Raw genomic sequence first — 21,225 nt, 5'->3', positions numbered from 1 at the left:
AGTAAGCTCATCAGCTTTTTGCAAAGTTATGGTTTATCTTTGTTCCAAAGACAAGTACGTAGTATTTGTGGGGGCCTATTATGGACAAATGCCTTGTGAACAGGCTGTCTGGGGTTTGCCATGCTTTAAGGAATAGAAACATACCCATGCGAACCAAAGGGAGCTGCCCCTAGCAAACATGACAGAAGTATTTGAAATAATATCTGCACTCCAGAGAAAAATATTTAGATTGATGTGAGGTTCTCATTCTCTGTTTTCCTTTATAGCAATGCAAAATGTTGTGATTTAAACAAAAAACCTCAAAAGCCTATGTGCTGGTAACTTGGTGATTTATCTTTATGATCCTGCCCATCACCTATGTACTACCCAAACTCTCGCTTACCCACAGAGAGAAATGAAGTTTTCCCTGGGAATGGGATATGTTCCTGTATGATTGAATAAGCCCAGAACAACTTCTTGGCCTGTGCCTGGTATGGTGGGTTATCTACAGTTATCCACTGTACCGGAGTAAAGTGGCATGTTGGCAGGTCCCATTATTCTTGGACTGTTGTATGGAGAGGAGCTGTCAGTAAAGATGAGGAGTCTCTGGATGATGTCCATATTGAATAGAAGAGCAGGAGAAACCAGTGGGTGTGCTGACCCCTTGCCTCCCTAGCACCGCGGTGGGTGTCCTCAATTTGAGAGGCAGGGATGGCAGCATGTGTGTGAGCTGTCCATGGTAAGAGCGAATCACCCAACAGGTGTGGGCATCTCAGCTGCATGACATTAACTCTTTGAATATGTGACCTAAAATTATACTGGCTGTTATTTCAGCTGTCACATCTAGCCTGAGACTTGGAAAACATTATTTATTTCTGTCCCCTGTATCTGGAAAAAAAAAAAAAAAACAACCAAAAAAACCCAAACCTGACAAAATTTGGCTTGCTACTGAAGTTGCAGACAGTGTTCGAGAAGCTGATCTGTATTGTTTGTCTGCCAGCTGTGGCATGCAAAGATCTCTGATGTGGCTGACAAAGGACTCAAGGTCCGTGTTGCCCAAATGGTATCATGGCATTCACATCTCATTTACACATGCAGTGCAGGTTTATGGCATCGGGGCTAACTATTACTGATAGCAAAAATATGTCTGTACCAGAGAAGAGGTTGGATGCTTTATCTCTAAATCATTGGTGTTTCTGCAGATTAAAGCTTCTTTGGTCTTTGAAGGTTCATTTAAAAATGTCTATGGAATCCAAAATGTGCTTTGGTTACAATCCGGGGCCTGAAGTGAGCAGGTTTATAATGGCAGTCTTCTTAGTTTTGGTCAGTAAAGCTTGAATCTGCTGTGAGGACTCCTTGTTTGTGGACTTCAGATTGCAAGTGTAGTTCCACAAGCACAGCTATAGGGTACCTGAAAGTTACAAGCTGTACAGGCATCTCACCTGCAGTGGTTTTCAATTTAATGGTAGATCTTAGAGAACTTCAAAAAAAGTCAAGATTTCATTCTCTCTGAAATCCACATCCAACTGTGAGAACCACTCAAAAAAGCCCATTTCTGACCTTTTAGATTTCTCCTTGTGCCCAAAATAGAGAAGGTTTTGACTGAGGAGGGTCTGAGTGTTCTCTCACTCTCCCTTTCCCTCATCTGCTACTAGTCCTACAGCTGTATTTCACCATTCATTTTAATTATAATTTCAGTCTTACTACTGGAAATCTCCAACATGTTGGGTTGGTGAGTGTGTGATTTTATCAGAAGATACTGAGGAAGGGACTGGCCTACATGGCAGAATTCCTGGTGCCCATTCCTTACCTTCCTCCAGGAAACTAGAGTATACTTAGCACTTTCCTGTTGAAGATCACATAATGAGGATCAGACACTAAAGAAGCTCAGCAGCATTGCCTCTGAACTTTCCTTGATCCAGTTTGGAATAAGGAGTGCTGTGTGGAGAAGGCACAGGGTCAAATACTTGGGTTTGCCTCTGCACTTAGATGTTCAGATGCAATTAAGTTACTGAATTGTGGATCCCATGAGCCTATAGAGAATTCTTCTGGTGGGGAAAAGTTACTTTCTGTTACAAAGCTGGATATTGTTCTGGCTGTGTTGCTAAGCAGGTGTGAGTGTTTTCTCTTGAGTCAGGTGAAGGCTTGTACAGTACTGAATTCCTGTAAATTTTGTATCCAGAAGTGGGGTAAAGAGGTGACTGTTTCTGGCAAAAATAATCTCAAAGGATGTGCAATAAAATAGCCTTATCTACATGGATCCCAAACTTGTAATCCTTGAAGTTTAAAAGGAAAAAAAAACCAACCCGGGGGCAATATTTACTGCTTTGATTTTATAACACTAATCAATTGTCCCTTTCTGGTTGTATCCATCTAGCAGTCTTTCCCTCTCTTATTATTGCTGTTGCTCTCAAGAACGCATTAAGCTCATAAGTAGTCCAGCCGTGATAGAGAAACAGCAAAAGGTGAAAAGCTAGAGAAGAACTGGAGAAACTTGTAATGTTAACCCAACATCACTGCCCAAGGGAGATAACGTTAATGGATAAACACCTAAAGTGCAATCTCGACTTGGTCTAAACCAGTGTATTTACATCCAGAATCCCTGAGATTGGAGTGTGCTTGTCTGAGGGCAGTTATGGGCGCATAAAGGCTAATGACATTGTCAGTGATAAACAGCAGTGGGTTTATGAAACAGGAGTACAGCAGACAATAACCTTTCTTGATACAATTAGATAATTAGTGGGAAGAAGGAATGCAATGAATAGACTGTCTCTGGACCATGCATAGGCTTTTGACACAAAGCTGTTCAAGATCTTATTAGGGAAATTAGACCAAATTGGTTTTGATACAAATCCTGTGAAATGAATCATGGATTAGCTGACAGAGTGTAAACAGAAGGGTTAGAGACATTCTTTATCCTTCTTCAAAGGTGGTGTCCAAAAGGGCAGTGTTTTGGTTTTAAATATTCATTAGTGACCCAGAGGAAAATATAAAAGGAATAGTTCTCAAATTTACAGTTGGCACAACTGAAAGAAATATGTAAAAAAAAAAAAAAAAAAAATCAGAGTAGAAAAAAGAAGTGCTAGGCTGAAAAAATGAGCATTATTGTGGCTTATTATAAGGCTTTGGTATAACAAGTGGCAATTAGTGTATGATTTAAAGATTATACTGGATCTACTTTGGAAGAAGGAGGATCTCCAAATTTCGTGTTGTGCAGAGCATGGTGGCAAAAGCAGCTTATGTTCGGAGAGGTTCCAGTGAGATAGTGGCTATCAAATGATGTGAGCTGATGTGCAACCTCATGTCTGGAAAAGCCACTGCTCAGTTGGTCCGTATGTCTGTCCAGCTGCTTTCTTTCTAGACTGACTCTCCCCCGTAGTGCTGTGGCATTGCACTGTGTGATTTGGGGCACCTTGCTGCAAAAGAGACCCAGGCGAGTTGGAACAAATCCAGAGAAGGGACACAAAGATGCTAAAGGGATTAGAGGGAATGACCTATGATGAGGAAAGGTGAAAAGAACGAAATGTTTAGAACCTCTAAGCCTGTTACATGGGCACAGAAATAGTAACGGAGTTTCCTGTGCCAGCACAGAGGAGAGTTGGATCAAGTCTCTCTCCTTTTACATTCCTATTAAGGTAACTAGAGCTGAGCAAAACGTCTGTTCATCACTTTGAACTCTTAGCAAAAAACATTTAGCTCTTCTTCTTGAAGTTCAAGATGTTGTATTTCATTGCCAGGGGACACTCCAAGTCTGTTTAGAAATCACTACGGGATCTCCATGAGACTTGCAGAAAGTCAGAGCTGGTGAGCCTTAACTCAGTGTGTGTGCTGCCCAACAACAACCAACTGTGCAAGTTGTTCCAGAGGCCAGAAAGGGAAAACTCAAGCTCTAGAATGGCTGGAGTCACCTTAGCTATGATCTTTGATCCATCCTACTGTTAAGGACTTTTGCCTCTAAAGCATGTGTCCACATCTAACCAGAACTCGCTATGTATTACTGTCTCCTGGAAGGGAACAGGAGCATCCTCAGCTGTAAGAATGTAGGGAGATTATTGCTATCTTTGATTCACCATCAGATAGTCACTGTTTGCCTGCCTTGGGGAGGAAGGCTCCTTAATTGAGGTTGTGAGTTGAGAAGTGACTTGGTCCTAGGAGACTGATCTCCCCCCTTTTTTTTTCTTTTCTTTTCTTTTTTTTTTTTCTTTTTGCAGTGTGGGAAAATACCTCAGTGGGTCTTCTATGAATTTTGGGCTTTTTAAGAGACAGAAGCTGGGTTCTGAACTCTGCTGACTGAATCTGACAGTACAGCTCACCTCCTTATCATGCCTTTTCATAGTGTTGTCTTCTGTCTGCCCTTAACATTACAACTCCAACTCCTTTTACTGTGGGGTTCCTCAGTGCAGCACAATGTTTTTATGGTGGTTTTGTCTTCCATTTTCTCAATAACGAGACCCTATTCTCATGTTATTGTGCCCATTGATCTTCAGGTTTTTACTACAAATGCAATTCTAGCGTAGGGAAGGGTTCCAGAATCTGGCCAGCACAGCAGCTTTCAGCTTTGTTGTGAGATGCTAAGATCTGGTCTCAGCTAGCAAAGCTTCATCTTCCTCATACAATCAGCTGGCATTATACCAGGACATCTGCAATCTGTCTAGGTGCCTTGTGGGATTAAAGATGAATGCACCTGCAGCAATTATTTCTGTAACTGCTCCACGGCCTCTTGTCCAGGGTGACTCTCTGGGCAAAGCATGGGCATTCATCAACTCATCATGCTGTCTCTGAGAGGGACCAAACTCTGGATTCCTCTCAAGTAACACCAAGCAAAGCAGCCGAGGAATGTGAGATGCCTTCCCATACTCTCAAGGTCAACAGTCTTGCCAAATAACAGACTTGGCTGATCAATCTCAGAGATAGGAGATGAGGTCAAACATCAAGAATGAAACAGAGAAGGGAAAATTAGGAGATACTTGGGTCAAGTGAGCTCATAAGGATGCAGGACTGTGAAGTTGCTGCATATCAAACATGTACCTTCATATCAACAAACACAGGTGTGATACATATACATGTGCACTCCAGCCTTGCTATATCACAGAAATTTTTGTCCTGTCCCCTGACAGGTTTGAGTTTTTGGCAGAAGGAGTTGCCACAAATACCAGGTAAATAGGCTGAAACTGAAATAGAAATTACCCACATGACCATGGTATGGTAACGTTAAACCAGCTTCCAGCAGAAGAAAAGTCAAGCATCCCCAGTCAGTCAGAATTCTTTGAACATATCATCAGGAAAATGCATGTATTTAGGTTTTCTTAAAAGCCTTTGACAAATTATCTTGCTGAAGGGAAAATTTAACCTCTCAGGTTAATACTATTATCAATTAAAAAGTGTCTGAGACAGGAAAAAAAAGGGTAGACATACCCTACTCAGAAAGAAAGATAAGTCAATTTTCAGCACGATAAAGGTTAACATGAATCACCCACAAAGACCAGTGTTGTGGTGTTTGATCCATGTGTTAATGATCTGGGAAGTGGGTGAATGAGACTCTGCAGATGACATCAAATTATCAAGGAAGACTGAAGAACTCCAGAGGATCCTAATAAAGCTGGGTGCATGGATGGCACAGTGGTAGATGAAATATACTGTTGACTATTGCAAAACATTGCACACCAGAAGGCATTAATTTGATCTTTTAATACATCTTAATGGATTCTAAATTAACTGTAGCAACTCAGGAAAAGATCTGAGGATTGCAGTAAGTAACTTGCTGATATTCTCTGTTGAAGAAATGGTAACAATTTAGATTTTAATTTAAAGAGAAAAAAAGCAAACAATGTAAGGAGTTATATAATAGATAGGCTGAAAATAACATTGAAAATATGGTAACGTCAGTAGGTAATTGATGGTGTGCCTTTGTCTTGACTACTGTCCAGACCTTCAGCTGGAGAAGTGATGGAGCAGTGCCAGTTTCATGATGCTGAGGAGCTGGCTCATTGAACTCAGTTCTGGACAGAACAGAAATAGCCAGACTAGAGGAAGTTCAGAGATGCATGATGAAGCAGATAAGAGCTCTGCAAAAACTTCTGTGTGAAGAACAATTATATAGATAATGAAGAGCTGAATGAGGAGAACGTGGCAAAAGTACACTTCCTGAGAAGGAGAGTCAGGAGTTGCTCAGGGAGCCTGGAAGGCTGCACATACAGTATGGGGAAATAAAAGTGTGATTTTTTTTGTTTGTTCATACACCGCAGAAGTAATCCCTGGATATAATAAGATATAATAGAAATTAGCAGTGTTCTGAAAACAGACTGAACATTTACATAAGGAGTAAGACTTTCTGTGACTACAATAAATAAGAACTTGCAAATTTGGTAAAGATGCAGTTCTTTCCATACGCTTAATAGCATAACCCTCTCTCTAAGTGGGAACTTGAGAAAAGTGTCTCCATGTAAAAACTTTATACTAGAAAATAGAGGAAAGATTAAGATTTAAGATTAAACTGGATGAAACTTTTGATCAAATGATTTTCCTTCAGTTTCTAAGCTCCCCTTTTAGTGATGTTAGTGAAGCAAGGGGGAAGGAATCCAACATGAAAATTAATCAGAGACTTATGTATTACAAATTAAAATCCAATATGAGCAGGTTCTTCCCGCAGGGTCTGCTAGTGAACCTTTTGCTTAGAGCCAGGGCAGTGGATCCTGAACTAACCAAACATCTTTTTCACCTGGCCTGCCATAGACAGGCTTATTCCCTTCTGCTGTCCCCAGAGTAGATTATGCCTCATCAGCACTGATGCCCCTTCGCAGCACTGCAGCCTGTGAACAACCTGAAATTGTGATCTGCACAAATAGCCTTGACTTTATTCTAGTGTGAGTTTGTGACAAGTAGGCAGGCTGTTCTTAGTGAGTTGTACTGATATTCCTGAAGGAGAAGTACTTGGGTGGGTGTTGAACTGCCTGAGCCAATTGTAGTTGGGCTGAGGTGGGAAAAGGAGGGCTCTCTTTTGACCAACATGGAGCTAGGTTTGGCCAGGAGGCCGCTGAGTGCCTTTGCTCTCTCCCTGCAGGCTGCTCGGCAGAATGGCCACAGAGGAGCGGCACCTCTCCTCCAGCTGTGGGTCCTTCATCAAGACTGAGCCCTCCAGCCCATCTTCTGGCATCGACGCCATCAGCCACCACAGCCCGAGCGGTTCCTCCGATGCTAGCGGTGGCTACGGCATCGCCATGGGTGGCCACCCCAATGGCCTAGACTCACCACCCATGTTCAATGGCACAGGGATTGGTGGTGGGTCCTGCCGTAAGCGTTACGACGACTGTGCCAGCGCCATCATGGAGGACTCGCCCACCAAGTGCGAGTACATGCTCAATGCAATCCCCAAGCGGCTGTGCCTGGTGTGCGGGGACATTGCTTCTGGGTACCACTACGGCGTGGCTTCCTGTGAGGCATGCAAAGCCTTCTTCAAGAGGACTATTCAAGGTATGGTGGGAAGGGAGGGAAACTAAGACATTCTCTCCATAGTAAAAAAAGGGAGGAGGCTCTAGATATTCTGAGACTGCAGTGTATCCATGTCATATAAAAGAGGGCAAAGGAGGGGTGAATGTAATTCACCTAACCTTCCATCCTGCTCAGCTCTGGTCCTTCCAAATCAACCTGGACATGAAGTTAGGCTTTATGGTGGCAGGAACCTTTGCCAAGTTCCTAGCCTGGCTGGCTACCATCTGGCCTAGTGGATCTTCTTGCCTCTGCTAGTGGCACTGATACCCTGATAACATGGTTGGTGGTGGAGTACAGCCTGGAAAGGAAGTGCTTTGCATTCTAAACGTGGTTTTAAGGCCCATTTGGAAAGTGGATACCCCTGCCCAGAGATGGCATCTCTTTAGAGAAGTCTGTACCTTGAGGTGAAATCTCCAGCATTACAGGAGTAGGGAGGTTCTCACTCTGTTTTGCCAGTCTTAATCTGTGGCCGTGGACTCCATACAGACCTCACCACAAGGCTGGACAGGGCACTTGGATGAGAATCAATCCTGTGTTCCTCCTTTTCCAGCTCCACCAGCCTTTTCCATTAAGATGTAACTTCTTTGGAGATAAAAAATTTATGCACTAAAGGAGATAGAGATACCCATTTTTTGTCAGTCTTACTAAGGATGAGAAACTCCTCAGGTGATTTTGAAAACCTCAGCACATGTATATTTAGATGAATTGCAGTGCATTGCTCCTGCATGTACAATTCACATATGAGGTGTATGGCTGTGTCCTGACTGCCAAAAGGGTATGCTGCAGATGTGCACACACATGGGTACAAGAATATGGCCAAAAGCAGGAGTGCATCCAGGCAGCCTCTGATATCCACAGATGCTTGGGTGTACTTACACAAGCAGGCCTCATGTGAGCAAACATGCCTGGACATACACTTACTCCCTTTATTTCCTACACTCTCTAACTGGAAAAAGGACAGGACTGTTCACGTTCCAGTGGAAAGTGTATTGAGTTTACCCAACCATGGTGAGGACAGATGTCCAGTGAGCAAGCAGCTGAGTGTGTACTTGGCTGTTGGCTGGGGTCAGTCCGCCACACCAATGCTTCCTCGTCTCCTGTGAAATGGAAGAAATGCATATGTGGGAAGAGCACTCATTTTAGTTCATTGAATGGGCCTGATTACACTCTGTCACTGAGGATGTTCAACTCTGGAGTGAGCAGAGAAATACAGGGTGAAGTTCAGCCCAGGTCTCCACAGAATCCACTATTTCTAGCTTAATTTCTTAGATTCTAGATGTCTCTCCTTACTATTATCCAACTGTGGAAATAATGACTCTGTATTGCCCCACTGACTCTTCCTGTTTTATTATGCTGTGTGGAAAGCACGGCCATCTCTGGAGCATTGGCTTGTTTCCTGTTTTCTGGCAGCATTTCTGTGATTTGTCATTGCTGAATCTCCTGTGATTGAATGTGAACTTTTACTTGGACTTCTGACTGTCAGCACTGACTCTGTCCCTCCTCCAGCACTTGGACTCACTCCCAGTGTTTCTTTTTGGCACATTCAGGTGCTAAAGGAGGGATAGGGTGGTACTCTGAAGTACAGCCCTAGGGACTCCTTATAGAGGAAGAGACTGAAAAACTGTCCCCTCATGGGAGCAGTACTGGAGCATCTCTGCAGCAGAGCAGAAGAGAGGCCTAACCTGGGGAGAGAGAAAAAGACCTAGCAACTTTTGAAGAGTTTTCAGAGAAAATAAAAAGAAAATGATGTAGGGTGGCAGTAACTAGAGCCTGTATCAGCCTGGGTGATATGTCAGCTGACTTAATCCTAAGAAGGGAGAATGCTTCCTTCCGACCCCCTCTCCCCAGCACAGCCATATTCTCCCTGTGGTTCCCTAATTGATTGCCTGTTAACGTGTAACAGATGGGGGAAAGGAAGAGGTGCAAATTTCTCTCACTCTGTCATCAGCTTGGGCTGGCAACTGAGGTACCAAAATGCTTTTATTCCTGAGAGTGGGAGAGTTGAGTGTTCTGTGCCCAAAGGTGAGCAATTTCAGCAGTGGAGCTGAAGGCTGAGCCCAGGGGAGTGGACAGCAAATAGAGCTGCAGAGTTTGGCTGAGTCAAGAAAATGCATCCCCAGGGTTCTGCTGCAGTGCATGTGATACCCCAGCACAGCCCTGGTATGCAGGGGAAAGGTTTAAAAATCACATAAAAGAGATGGCAAGTGGCAAAAACATTTCCAAAAGGTGTTCATCCTGCAACTCTATTTGATTCTGTAGATGTGTTAAGCATCTAACTGAAGAAGTGGGAAAATATCCATCCAGGCTGCCTAACTTCGATATAGGGTGTGCTGAAAGCATGCAGATGTGTATATTATACAATTGCATTCCCTGCTAGTATCAAAAGACTTGCCATGATCCTGGTATCTCGGAATGGCATTGACTCAATGGTTTGATCACAGAAGTGGAGCTATGACCCCAGGATTTCACAGGTGCTCAGGAGTTGCAGTATGTAGATTCATACTCGAGCTTTTGTGGTCTTGGACCAACCACTTCACCTCTCTCACTTCTCGTCTATTGCAAGATGAAAAACTAATGACTATGATGAAAGTACTTAATCTGGTGGCCCTATGTTTGGTAACTTTGTTAAGTAATAGGTGTGCATGCTGCTATAAAATGGTTCTAAATCTGTCCTGGGTGATTAGACTCCTGCAGCTCTATCTAGATATCTCTGATTATGAAACAGAGCTTCATGCTAAGTGTGCCCTCCAACTACCCACCTCCCCTGTTACAAGTGACCCCAGTCTGCCTATTGCTTTTTTAAGATGCAGTAACTCATGTAAAACCTGCATGTCTTGAGACAGGAGGATCTTGCAATAGCCACTCTGCTCTCCCTGCTGCTGCCACAGCAGTGGGAAGAATGGACATCCAAGCTGCAGACCTGCTTTGAGCCTGACAGCTCTGCAACTCACTTTCCCCCTTAGCCAGGTGAGGCCAGGCTGTCCTGGACCGCATGAGGGATGTTGCTTTTCAAGTGATGGGGAGAAGATAGGCTGAAGGCCAGCATGGACATGGCTGGTTATTTCTGAGTGACCTCTGAGTATTGAGGTCACTACCATTGCTATGTGGGAGATTTCCATCAGTAGGATTTTTCCAAAGAAAAGTGGAATTTTTACCAAGTCAGATTCCCAGATTTTCCAAGGAGAATTTTGATGACAGGAAAGAAAAAGAAGTCAGGAAAATCCAAACCATTGGTTCACTTCAAGCTGAACTGAGTGGCTGGTTTTGCTGAACTAAGACAGGATCATACAACACATCCTAACCTGTCCCATAGGTTATGGTGGGGTCACACGTGTGACCTCTCTCATGTTGTGTTACACGGCCCAAGAGAAGGATCAAGGCCTGGAAACCTGTGTATCATTTCCACTTTGCAGCACTGGCAATAGCTGAGATGGAAAGGCAAAAACCTTAGACAGGATGACAGCACACGCTACTGGACTACAGGCCTTTCTCTCTGAATTTTATTGTTATTTTGAACCCCAGGGCTGAAGTTCCCATGGTTTGAGGCAGAGTCAGAAACTCTGAACTGACTTGAAGCATTTTTGGTCAGCTACGCTGTCTGACAAAATTTTAATCCTGTTTCTTTATCATTGTATTGCATTGTGGGAACTGTGCTTTGGGTCCCCATTGTAGTCTAACAGCAGTCTGCATTTACCTCCAAAATGCAAATGTCCTCCATAAAAACAGGTGCCATGGGTGTCACTTTGTGAATATTGTGGAAAGCGCAATCTAGCGAAGACAGAAGAGAATCTGAATTTTGGGGATGTTGAAGTGAGCTACTATTGATGCTTAAAAGAGACCTGATTTGAAACCAAGAATTTCATATTAGTTGAATGTAATGGAATGGGTCTGTTACATGAAAGATAATGTGTTTCAGATGTTTCTGAATTAAAACTTGGAATTTCTATTCCATGGAAATCCTAGCTAATCCTTTCATCCAAATTTAGGACAAAGGCAAATGCTGAATTTCTTATGGAATACAAATTCTTAATCTAACTCAACTCTATTCCTTCTTTTAATAGTTTGCTCAGTAGACAGAGCATTATATATCAATCAAATATATTGTCATTATCTTTTGTTCATCAGTCATTAAAACTGGTAGGTAGTTTTGCCTATTCTGAATATTAACTAATAACAGTGCTATGTAACCATATAAGTCCTTTATTATTCAACATATTCATGACTATAACTACCCTTCATCTATTTTTCATCTTCAAATAGTGAAAACTAAGGCTATTTCTAAAATGACCCATTAATATAAAATAAAAGCTTAAAGCTCAGCAAAATAAGTCTGAATTAACATTTCCCTCTCTGATCTTTGTGAATCATCTTATTGTGTGCTTGGAACTCATACCCATAAGGTGATAGAACAGGACTTGCAAGGAGTGATACTGGGGAGAACTGGTTGTTGGAGAGTCAGAGAGAAGAGACGTATTTACCATTGCCTTCTGAACAGGCAGGTTATGTATCAGGCATCTGTGGATTCCCTGCTTGAGTCTTGCCAGCTTCAAACTCAATGAGTATACCAATACAACTGCTGTACTGGGATGCCATTACACCAATAAGGGGCTTAAAACGTGGATAATGCAGCTCAGAAGACTTGTAGGGATTTATAACAGGCTTTTAACAAAATCTGTAGTCTTCTAGGGCTTCCTGGTTGTCATTACAGTGGTTAGAGTGGCTCCTGGTAAGGGAAGAGCAGTTAAGAGAGTTTGCTCATTTTCCTGAGCAGAACAGCATTACCATCCACAAGATCAAAAAAGAGCCTGTGAGATGCAAAAAGGAGGTTTTGTATCCCTACAGTAGCAGCCACAGCAGCCAGGCACTGTCCTGTCCTCCTGTCCTTCTCAGAAACATGGCTGCTACTTCTCATGTGGGAGTTCACAGCCAAAAACCAGATGTCCTGAGCTTTCCAAAAACTTTTGAAGCATAATGAGGGAAAGTAAAGTATTCTTTGGATCTAGTGCCTGAGTGCTGCTTACTATTCACAGCTCTAGCACTTAGATTCACACAACCATCTCCAGTGCAGCTCAGCTCTATTAGTCTTGTCAGGTTTTTTTGCCTCAGTGAATCTGTACGGAGAGCTCTATGCAGAAGAATCTTTTCTGTGGAACTTCAGTAAAGTATTTCTGTGTTAGAAACCCTACAGACAAACTTGCTGCCAGTAGGTAGCTACAGGACCCATCTAGTGTGTCCTCATGCAAGCAGGAGGCTGATTTGAGTGAGGTTGTGCAAAATGTTCAAGTGCTCTTCCGTGGAGCAGTAGCCAGGTGTGCCACCCTGAGGAGGCCATCAGTGCTGGGGTTACACCTATAGCTATCCCCTTTTCCTCTCAGAGTGTCAAGAGTCCTGAAGCCTTGGTCCTCACATTTATGTTTTTCTTACTGTGTAAGCCATATGAAGTAAAATTTTGGTTAATCCAAGCACTAGGACTTATCTCACCTGCTTTTCCAAAATCTCATTTTCCTGCAAGAGATAAACACATATTATAGGGTAGGGAGTTTTTTTGTTTAGTTGGTTTTGGTGGGGTTTTTGTTGTGGAGTGGGGTTTTTTTAGGTTTTTGTGTTGATTTGGGTTTTTATTTTTTTCTTTCCAAAAATAGGAGCCTCTGCTGATGCTTGTGTATACTCAGACACCTAGATCAGGGACATGTCCCTGGAAGCACAGGACAGCCCTGCTGAAAATCAGGTCACTTGAATAAGTGCCTAAGTACAGATTTACAGGTCCAATATTTGAATCATTTTCTTTGAAAACTGTGGCTTAAAAAATAACTCCTCTTACCTCATACAGATCATTGGAGAGATTTTATTCTGATTTTCACAAAGTACCTCTCCTCACACCAGGGCCCAGGCTATGGTGCCTCAGTTAAAAGGGCTAATTTAAGCCGAAGGTAATACAGAATCCAATCCACGCATATTATCAATGTTCCCTGACCTGGTGCAGGAGGTGAGACTGGTGCCTCCTGAGGGCAGAGAAACTGCTGGACTGGCACTGCACTCACCAAGGGCCTTTTTACAGTTTTCAGATCCCTTTTCATTGAGACCCAAATGGTGTGTTTACCTTCAGAATCAGAGATAAAAAGGATTCAGGGCAAAAGCTGAAATTCAGGACACAGAGAGGAAGCGATTTGCCCTCCACGGCCACATATGAAGGCTTAGAACAAATCCAAACTCTGATCTGGTCACCCATCACTTGATTTTCTGAAGCCATTTTTTAGGTAAATCTTGTACCATGGCATCAGTGAGGTCCTAGCAGTTTTTTTCAGATGAAATGTAAATATTGTCCAAGTCAAGGAAATCTCTTCTAATAAGCAACAGTTCAAAGCAAGGCCTTGTCTATTAGATTATCCCATTTTCTGCCCTTTCCTTTTGGGTCCTGTAATCCACATTTCATGACACACAGAGAGTTGACTTTTATACTTGCGTACAGACTTGTCCATGTGCACCCTTGTGTGCTGATGCTCTTCTGCAGGGCTGTGCAGCACCCCCAGCTGCTGCAGTGAAGGGAAGACTCTCTCTGAGCCCCCTGCACTGGCGGTGTGCCCCCCAGCCACTGGGAGGCTCCTGGAATTTTGATGAGTTAATCTCATCACTTTATCACAGGGCACTTACAGAAATTACAAGGAGCTGTGTGCAGTTCACTGTGCTGGCAGCCAGCCCCAGGACCCATAAAAGAAATTGAGACACCAAAAAAAAAAAAAAAATTAGAGAACTTCGTTAAAGTTTTGGAGACTATAGTTTTTCTTGGACAAGTTCTGCTTGGGTAATGCTGATTATGCCTTCCCTGGTGATGTCCCTGTTTCTTGCAGTAATGGCAGGTATTTAGGCTAAGTGCAAGGTCCTGCACCTGGGTCGGGGCAACCTCAAGCACAAATACAGACTGGGTGGAGAATGGATCAAGAGCATCCCTGAGGAGAAGGACTTGGGGGTGCTGGTAGACGAGAAGCTGAACATGAGCCGGCAATGCGCACTCGCAGCCCAGAAGGCCACTGTATCCTGGGCTGCATCAAGAGAAGCATGGCCAGAAGGTTGAGGGAGGTGATTCTGCTCCTCTACTCCACTTCAATCTTGTGAGACCCCACCTGGAGTACTGCATCCAGTTCTGGGACACTCAACATAAGAAGGACATGGACCTACTGAAGTGAGTCCAGAGGAGGGCCATGAGGATGATCAGGGGGTTGGAGCACCTCTCCTATGAGGACAGACTGAGAGACTGGGGGCTCTTCAGCTGAGGACAGGCTGAGAGAGTTGGGGCTGTTTAGCTTGGAGAAGAGAAGGCTCCACAGTGACCTTACAGTGGCCTTCCAGTACCTGAAGGGACCTACAGGAAGACTAGGGAGGACTTTTTTCAAGGGCAGGTAGTGATAGAACAAGGGGTGATGGCTTTAAGCTGAAAGAGGGTAGGTTTAGATTAGACATTAGGAAGAAGTTCTTCACTGTGAGGGTGGTCAGACACTGGAACAGGTTGCCCAAGGAAGCTGTGGATGCCCCGTTGCCTGGAAGTGTTTAGGGCCAGGCTGGATGAGGCTTTGAGCAACCTGGTCTAGTGGAAGGTGTCCCTGGTCATGGCATTTGGGTTGGAACTTGATGATCTTTAAGGTCCCTTCCAACCCAAACCAGTCTATGATTCTTTGTATTGCCCCCAGCTGTAGCTCTCAATCCATACAGTGCAGAGCTTGTTTGAGGGCCTGATAAAAAACTCCATTTACTTTGGCAGCATTGTCTTGTGTGAAGAGGGTACGGTGGGCCTCACCTCTAGCATTTGTGCCTGTAGAGAGGGCTGTAAGACACAGTTGCTGGTGCTTTTTTCCTTAGACTGGGCACAGTGTGTGGAAGTGGCACATGAGCCTGTGTTCAATGTGAAGGCAATAAGGCATGCTGAAGGGGACATCTCACCAGTGCTGGGTGTATTTTTTCACCTGTGCTTATCAGCAAACCACATGGCTTCTGCACTACGTGATGGCCAGTGCTTTGCCATCCAGGAAGGGGAGCTTGCCCAGTGCCCACCCTCCTCTGGCTCTACTCCTTTAACAGTTGTGATCCCAGTACAGAAGTGCCTTTGCGAACTGCTTACTCAAGCTGTACACACAGTATGTGCATACAGTAGGTAACCAGTACCTACTCTGACACCATCACATTTAGTTGTAATGTAGGTTTTGTAGACAGTTTCTAGTACTTTGCTTGTCAAGGGGTCCATGGGCTGGAGGCATGGGGAAGCTGGGGAATCTGCTTGACACAGTGTACACGGACCTTGAGCTACCAGATGAGGACTGTCACTGCCTCCACTGCTATGCGGGCTCAGTGCTCTTGGTGTAGTGTCTCTGTGTGAGGGGGCAAATTTTTGTCCTTGGGACTACAAAACATGAAATCTTACATCTCTCCAGAACTCTGGTTCTGGCTTTGATGAGAAAGGTGTGCACTGAAACTAAGGCAAAGCCTTCCAAAGGACTGTGTTTGAGTTTTATCCCAGGTTTGTTCCTGTTCTGTGCCCCTATCTGATCGTGAGGTCAGGGCCTCCGTACTTATGGGTCTGTAATGTGCTGGAGCTCTGTGTCTAGAGCAGGAGTTTTTTTATTACCTTGAGATCAAGCCTGAATCTCAATTTCCAGCTCTCCGAGAACCTTGATACATTGTTGGCTATTGAAATTCAGGTGCTGCACAATGACAAAATACAGTCTGAATGGAAGCAACTTGTGCAGCACACTCTGCTCCTGCAGACAAACTGCATTTTGGGAGCAGATGAGCAATGGTGAGGAATTTGGTGGCTGGGCTGGAGCTTAGGGGCAAGTTGCAAGTCTTGTGACAAAACAAGAGGCAAGACATAGAAGGTTTATAACTAGCAAGCAGATCACCTTTAGGCTTTGGGGGTTATGTGCTCCTGGGGTTTCACCCAGCATGGGCTAAGCACAGTGAGATAAATCAAATGGTTCTTTCTACCTTTTGAATCTGTGCTCTGTCTTTCTACTCAGATTCCCAATGGGCTTTCCAGCCACTTAGTTAGCCCCAAGGTCTAATCACCAGCCCCAGAGACTGGTATGTATCAGATTGTTGGTCCTCATTTAGAGGAAGGAAGGGTCTTGCACAAGAATGTAGAAATCTATTGCAGAAGTAGGAACAAAAATAAAGTCCTTTCCCCGTGCTATTAAATCGTAAGCTCTACTTCTAATCTGATGGTATACGAAGTACACATTGTGTGTTCTCTCAGCTCTTACCTACACTCCTCCCTACAGCTCTGACTGAACTCTTGAATCTCAGTTTCCTGCTCTAAACCACCAAACCAACTTTTCCATTCTTCTGAACTGACTGTAGAACTTAGAAATCCTTTTCAGAACTGCCTGACTTACCCAGTAGCTAGACTGCCTTTAATGTGTTGTCATTGTCAACACATCACTGCTGAGCTTAGAATTCCAGTCCTGCTGCACAGCAAACATTGAATAGCCCTCTTCAGAAACATCACCTCCAAAATGAATGGCAGGATGGAGACAGACATTTCTGTTTGTTGACTAAATAATTGTTACATTACACTGTAAACCATCATAATTCCACTTACATCCTCTTATCAGACCCTCACATCCATGTTTCAGTTACATTATTGGTTTACGATAAAATATGATGTGACCAGAAATAAATTTGGGATGCTTCTTTTCCTGTTTTGTCTTGGAGGCAGTGTTGTGAAGTGTTGTGAGATGATCAGAAATGAAAGGGAATGAGGAAAGAAATACTGACGCTCTGTGCAGAGGGATAAGAGGCAAGCACACAAGGACTAATAAAGTAAAACTGGAAAGATTTTCATAGAGAGCCTGTGTTCATTTTACAGGACATCTTCCCCATCTTTCTCAATCCAGACCTACTGCTTCCCTGCTACCCATAGTATGCCAGCTGGCAGAAGGAAGCGAAGGAGGAAATGCCATCTCTGAGCTTCCTGGTCCCTCAAGCAAGGCAAGAAAGGACAGGTGACATCCATCCCACTGACATGGATCAAGACTAGCAGCAAGGGGAATGCTGCTAATGTCTGATCTGCTCCCACGCTCAGCCCTGAACTTCAGGGAACAGGCCAGGTTATAAAGGATGCAGCACAAGGGATGATGATATGCCTGGAGGACATGTTGTGCATGACAGCCCATCATTGCAGTCAGCCCCTGGGATGGACAGGGTTCTCTCAATGCTTAGAGCAGTATTGCTTTTTTCTGAAATGTGTTCTAATAAGTAGTGCTGAGCTCCCTAAGAACCATCATCAGCCAGCTGTGGTCTCATAATATGTGTGTGTGCAAATGAGTGAGCAAACATACAGACTGGTGGTGGTGGGAATATCTGGGCATTACAGCCTGTCCCTGGATCAGTGTGGAGAATGTGGTTCCTGGGTGACCATCTCTGTGTTTGATTGCAGGGAATATTGAATACAGCTGTCCAGCCACCAACGAATGCGAGATCACGAAACGGAGGCGCAAGTCCTGTCAGGCCTGTCGCTTCATGAAATGCCTCAAAGTGGGGATGCTAAAAGAAGGTAAGACAGAGTCAGACTGAGAATTGTTCTCTGTCCCAACAGCACCTGGGACTCCAGACCTTGCAGGATCTTTTAGACTTAACTACACACTTGCCCTCTCTGGCTTTCCAAAGGTATCTTTTTACAGGCTTTGTAAAAGGGTCAGGATGGGCAGTGACCAAAAGGGCAGAGAGGAGAGTAGATCTAGTCAGCACCCTTATGCTAGGATATTACTTCTAGCACTTGCAGATTTGACAAGTAACTGGAAACTGGCCGTGCCAGACTGTTCCCTTTCCCAAAGGAACCCCAGGTTGGACGGTGTTGCTCCTCTTGCCCTCCAGTCATTTTGCAGTGTTGGGGAGGAGAGGCTCTTGCGTGATCATGACTGGGCTGGCTGGGCTTTGTAAGGGAAGGATGGAGTTAATGCAGAGCTATGGCACAGTGTGCAATGAAGGTCTGCCCATATTCCCACTCAGGAGGCTTTCTGAAGATGGTGGGTAGCACAGGTTTGTCTGGGAGCTGTGGGTCCCCTGCCCTGCATGCTCAACCTGCGTTGCGCTCAGCCTATCGATCTGTTCAGCACACTTGGAGCAGTGTTCAGCTGCTCTCTTGTGCTGCTTTTCCTTCCCCCCACCCCCCCTCCCCAGTCCTTGTCCATTCAAGGTGAACCACAGGGAATTCAGTGGCAATTAAACGCATTCTTATGGATTTACTTTAAAGCGTTGTTTCCCTTGGGTCCTTCTGGGAGAGGCACTGAGGTGAAGAGGGGGAAGAGAGGAGAAGGGTTGCATGTAACCAACCCCCTGTATTACTGTACCTGGCAGAGCATGGTCCCTCGGCTTAACCACAAGGAACAGCCGCTGGCTGTGGTCTGTGCGAGTCCTGTATGCTGGAGCCAAGATGCCAGCAGGCAGCTTGCTTCCAGGTCATACCATCATAGCAGCTGCTGATGAATTGTACAATGTCACTTGAGCATGCATTGCTTTGCACTAGGGCTCTTTCACTTCTTGAGAGGCAAGTTGATGGCAGCCAGTGTTGTTAAGAATGTAGATTAAATGTTAAATCCTGTTCTGTTCTTTAATGGATGTGTAGTTTCTGTGGTTAAATATCTTCCTGCTAGAGCACACCAGTTACCAAGGGGAGGAGATGCAGACTTGTGTAGTCTTGCCCTCCCTGACCTAGGTGTAGAGGTGGTAGACTCAGAGGATCTTGATCCACTGCTGGGAAGGAGGCACCTACTTTTGGAGTTAGAGAAGGACCACTGGAAACCTGCTTCTCTGCATCTGGTAGTTCGGGGACACTGGCTTTAGTGGGAGCACTGGTAATGCACTCTAGCCTGTTTATATGGATCCCATAAAACAACCTTAAAAGCCTGATGTGTCTCCAGTCATTCTGCAGAGCAGCAGCATGGGTCCAGGCTCGCGGGCTGCCTGTCTGTGCTGCATCCAAGCAGTTGAGCCTCTCAGAGCTGGCAGCTGGGGGAGCAGAGTCACAGGAGCTGGCGCTGGCGTGTCTGACTGTGTGGCCAGTGCATCCTCTGCTTCCACTTCTGGGAGTTCAACACAGACCAGAACAGAGTCTTGTGAAGGGTTTTGTGGCTTAACCTCCAAGTTGTGTGAAAACAGTTAACTCCTTCCAGACCAGAGTTGGGCTGGAAAGCAATGTACGTTCACTTGCACCATGCTGTGCCTGAACTCCTGAACCCCATGGGATACTACTCATGGCAAACTGAAATTTGACTCTTAAGACTGCTTTTGTACTGAAGTGTATTTATTTATTCATATAGGGATTGATTTGGCATCATTAAAGCCACGGGGGAAGGGTGGTTTGCTATTGACGTTAGTGTATCTGTGATTCTGCCCATAATATTTAGAGCTGTGGAATATACAGTATAAAGATTTATTGATAGTAATAGGATGCAAGAACACATGACCATATTAAGAGGAGCACAGGAGACTACACTAGAAATCTGCAAATAGGACTCCTGTGTCCTAACACAGAATGGTCAAGAGGTGTTGGGCAGGCACCTTTTTTTCTCTTTTCTTTTGCTCAGTTTCCCGAGCTGAGAAATAAGGGTCATACTGCTTTGCTTTGCAAAAGGATTGTGAGGACCAATTAGTTAACTTTATGTGAAGCCTGGTGGAAGCACAAAGTATGAGTATACAGAATTAAATCAATACACATCTTTAAAAGCAAAATCCAAAAAGGGAGAAAAATTGTTTTACAGTCTTTGGTCTCCACAGAGCCAGGAGTTTCTGGAAAGAACAAATCCATAATTGTTTGACTTGCTCAAAAATGCAGAATTGACATGGGATTTTGGATTAGAAAAGGTTCATTGGTCTTTTCCATCTCTAATCTGTCATCCTATTAGCTCATCCATCCCTTTTCTCTGCCAGGGAAGGAATGTTCCCAGCTGTACCTTTATACTAGTTTAACTGTTTTTAAAAGTCCCTGGTGTCTTGGTTTCCCCGGGGAGCCTATTCTGCAGTCTCCAAGCACTCGTTAGGACAAGATGTGTCTTGATACTTGAGCTACAGTTTCTCTTCCTTTCAGTAGTTCCCCTTCTGACTTTGGTTCGGTGTACCTCTCTCTTCTTCCTTGGGTTCATCCATGGTAGAAGGTTGCTAAGCCAGGTTCTTTCTCCTTCTTGATTACCAGGAGTTTGGGAAAAAACAGTCTTGTGGTTAAAAACAAGATCTAGAAAACTGTTTCTCTTTGATGTCCTTGGCGCTGGGCTGGTAACCTAGTGGGGACATTTGTGGGTAAAAAAACTGCCCTACCTCTAAAGAAGAGTATGATATTGCATTAGTACCTAATTAAGGGCTTAATGATTTCTTCTCATTAAGGGAGGAAAGATACATGATGTACATACCACCTCCTGCCCACCGGGCATATGCATGAGCCTGTTCTTCAGGCAGAAAGCACCAGTGTTCAGAGATGGCAAAAACAGGTAAGCACTGCTTGAAGCTTGAAATACTCTGCTTGATGCTGCAGAAGGGACTCCTTGGGGAGTGCATGTGGGGGTCATCAGGCATCTTCTCTCCTCCATACGCAGGCTGCAGCTAGGCAAACAGCTGTGAATGTGGTCCTTTAAGATCTGAGGAGACTGCCCCTAACACAGAAGTGCAGGTTATTCAAGCAATGCCAAGTGAATGAGGATCAGGGCAGGAAGAGAGCCGATGGAACAATCAATAGGTGTCTCAGATATCCAGGCCACTTTCTTTAAGAGAGCTCCG

At 44.3% G+C, this 21,225-nt stretch overlaps 1 protein-coding gene across 1 annotated transcript; it reads left to right on the top strand.

Annotated features, from left to right (window-relative positions):
• Positions 1 to 7,046: 7,046 nt before the first annotated feature.
• Positions 7,047 to 18,010, top strand: LOC104530846 (steroid hormone receptor ERR2-like; the record flags this gene model as incomplete). Its single annotated transcript, XM_010175553.2, has 2 exons — positions 7,047 to 7,449; positions 17,894 to 18,010. Coding segments are annotated over exons 1-2 (514 nt in total), but the record flags the coding sequence as incomplete, so codon positions are not given.
• Positions 18,011 to 21,225: the final 3,215 nt, after the last annotated feature.

This window comes from Antrostomus carolinensis, unplaced genomic scaffold, assembly GCF_000700745.2.
Source record: "Antrostomus carolinensis isolate BGI_N321 unplaced genomic scaffold, ASM70074v2 scaffold34259, whole genome shotgun sequence".
Taxonomy (NCBI): domain Eukaryota; kingdom Metazoa; phylum Chordata; class Aves; order Caprimulgiformes; family Caprimulgidae; genus Antrostomus; species Antrostomus carolinensis.
Note: the sequence above shows the minus strand (reverse complement) of the source record. Positions and strands in the feature narration are given on the sequence as shown.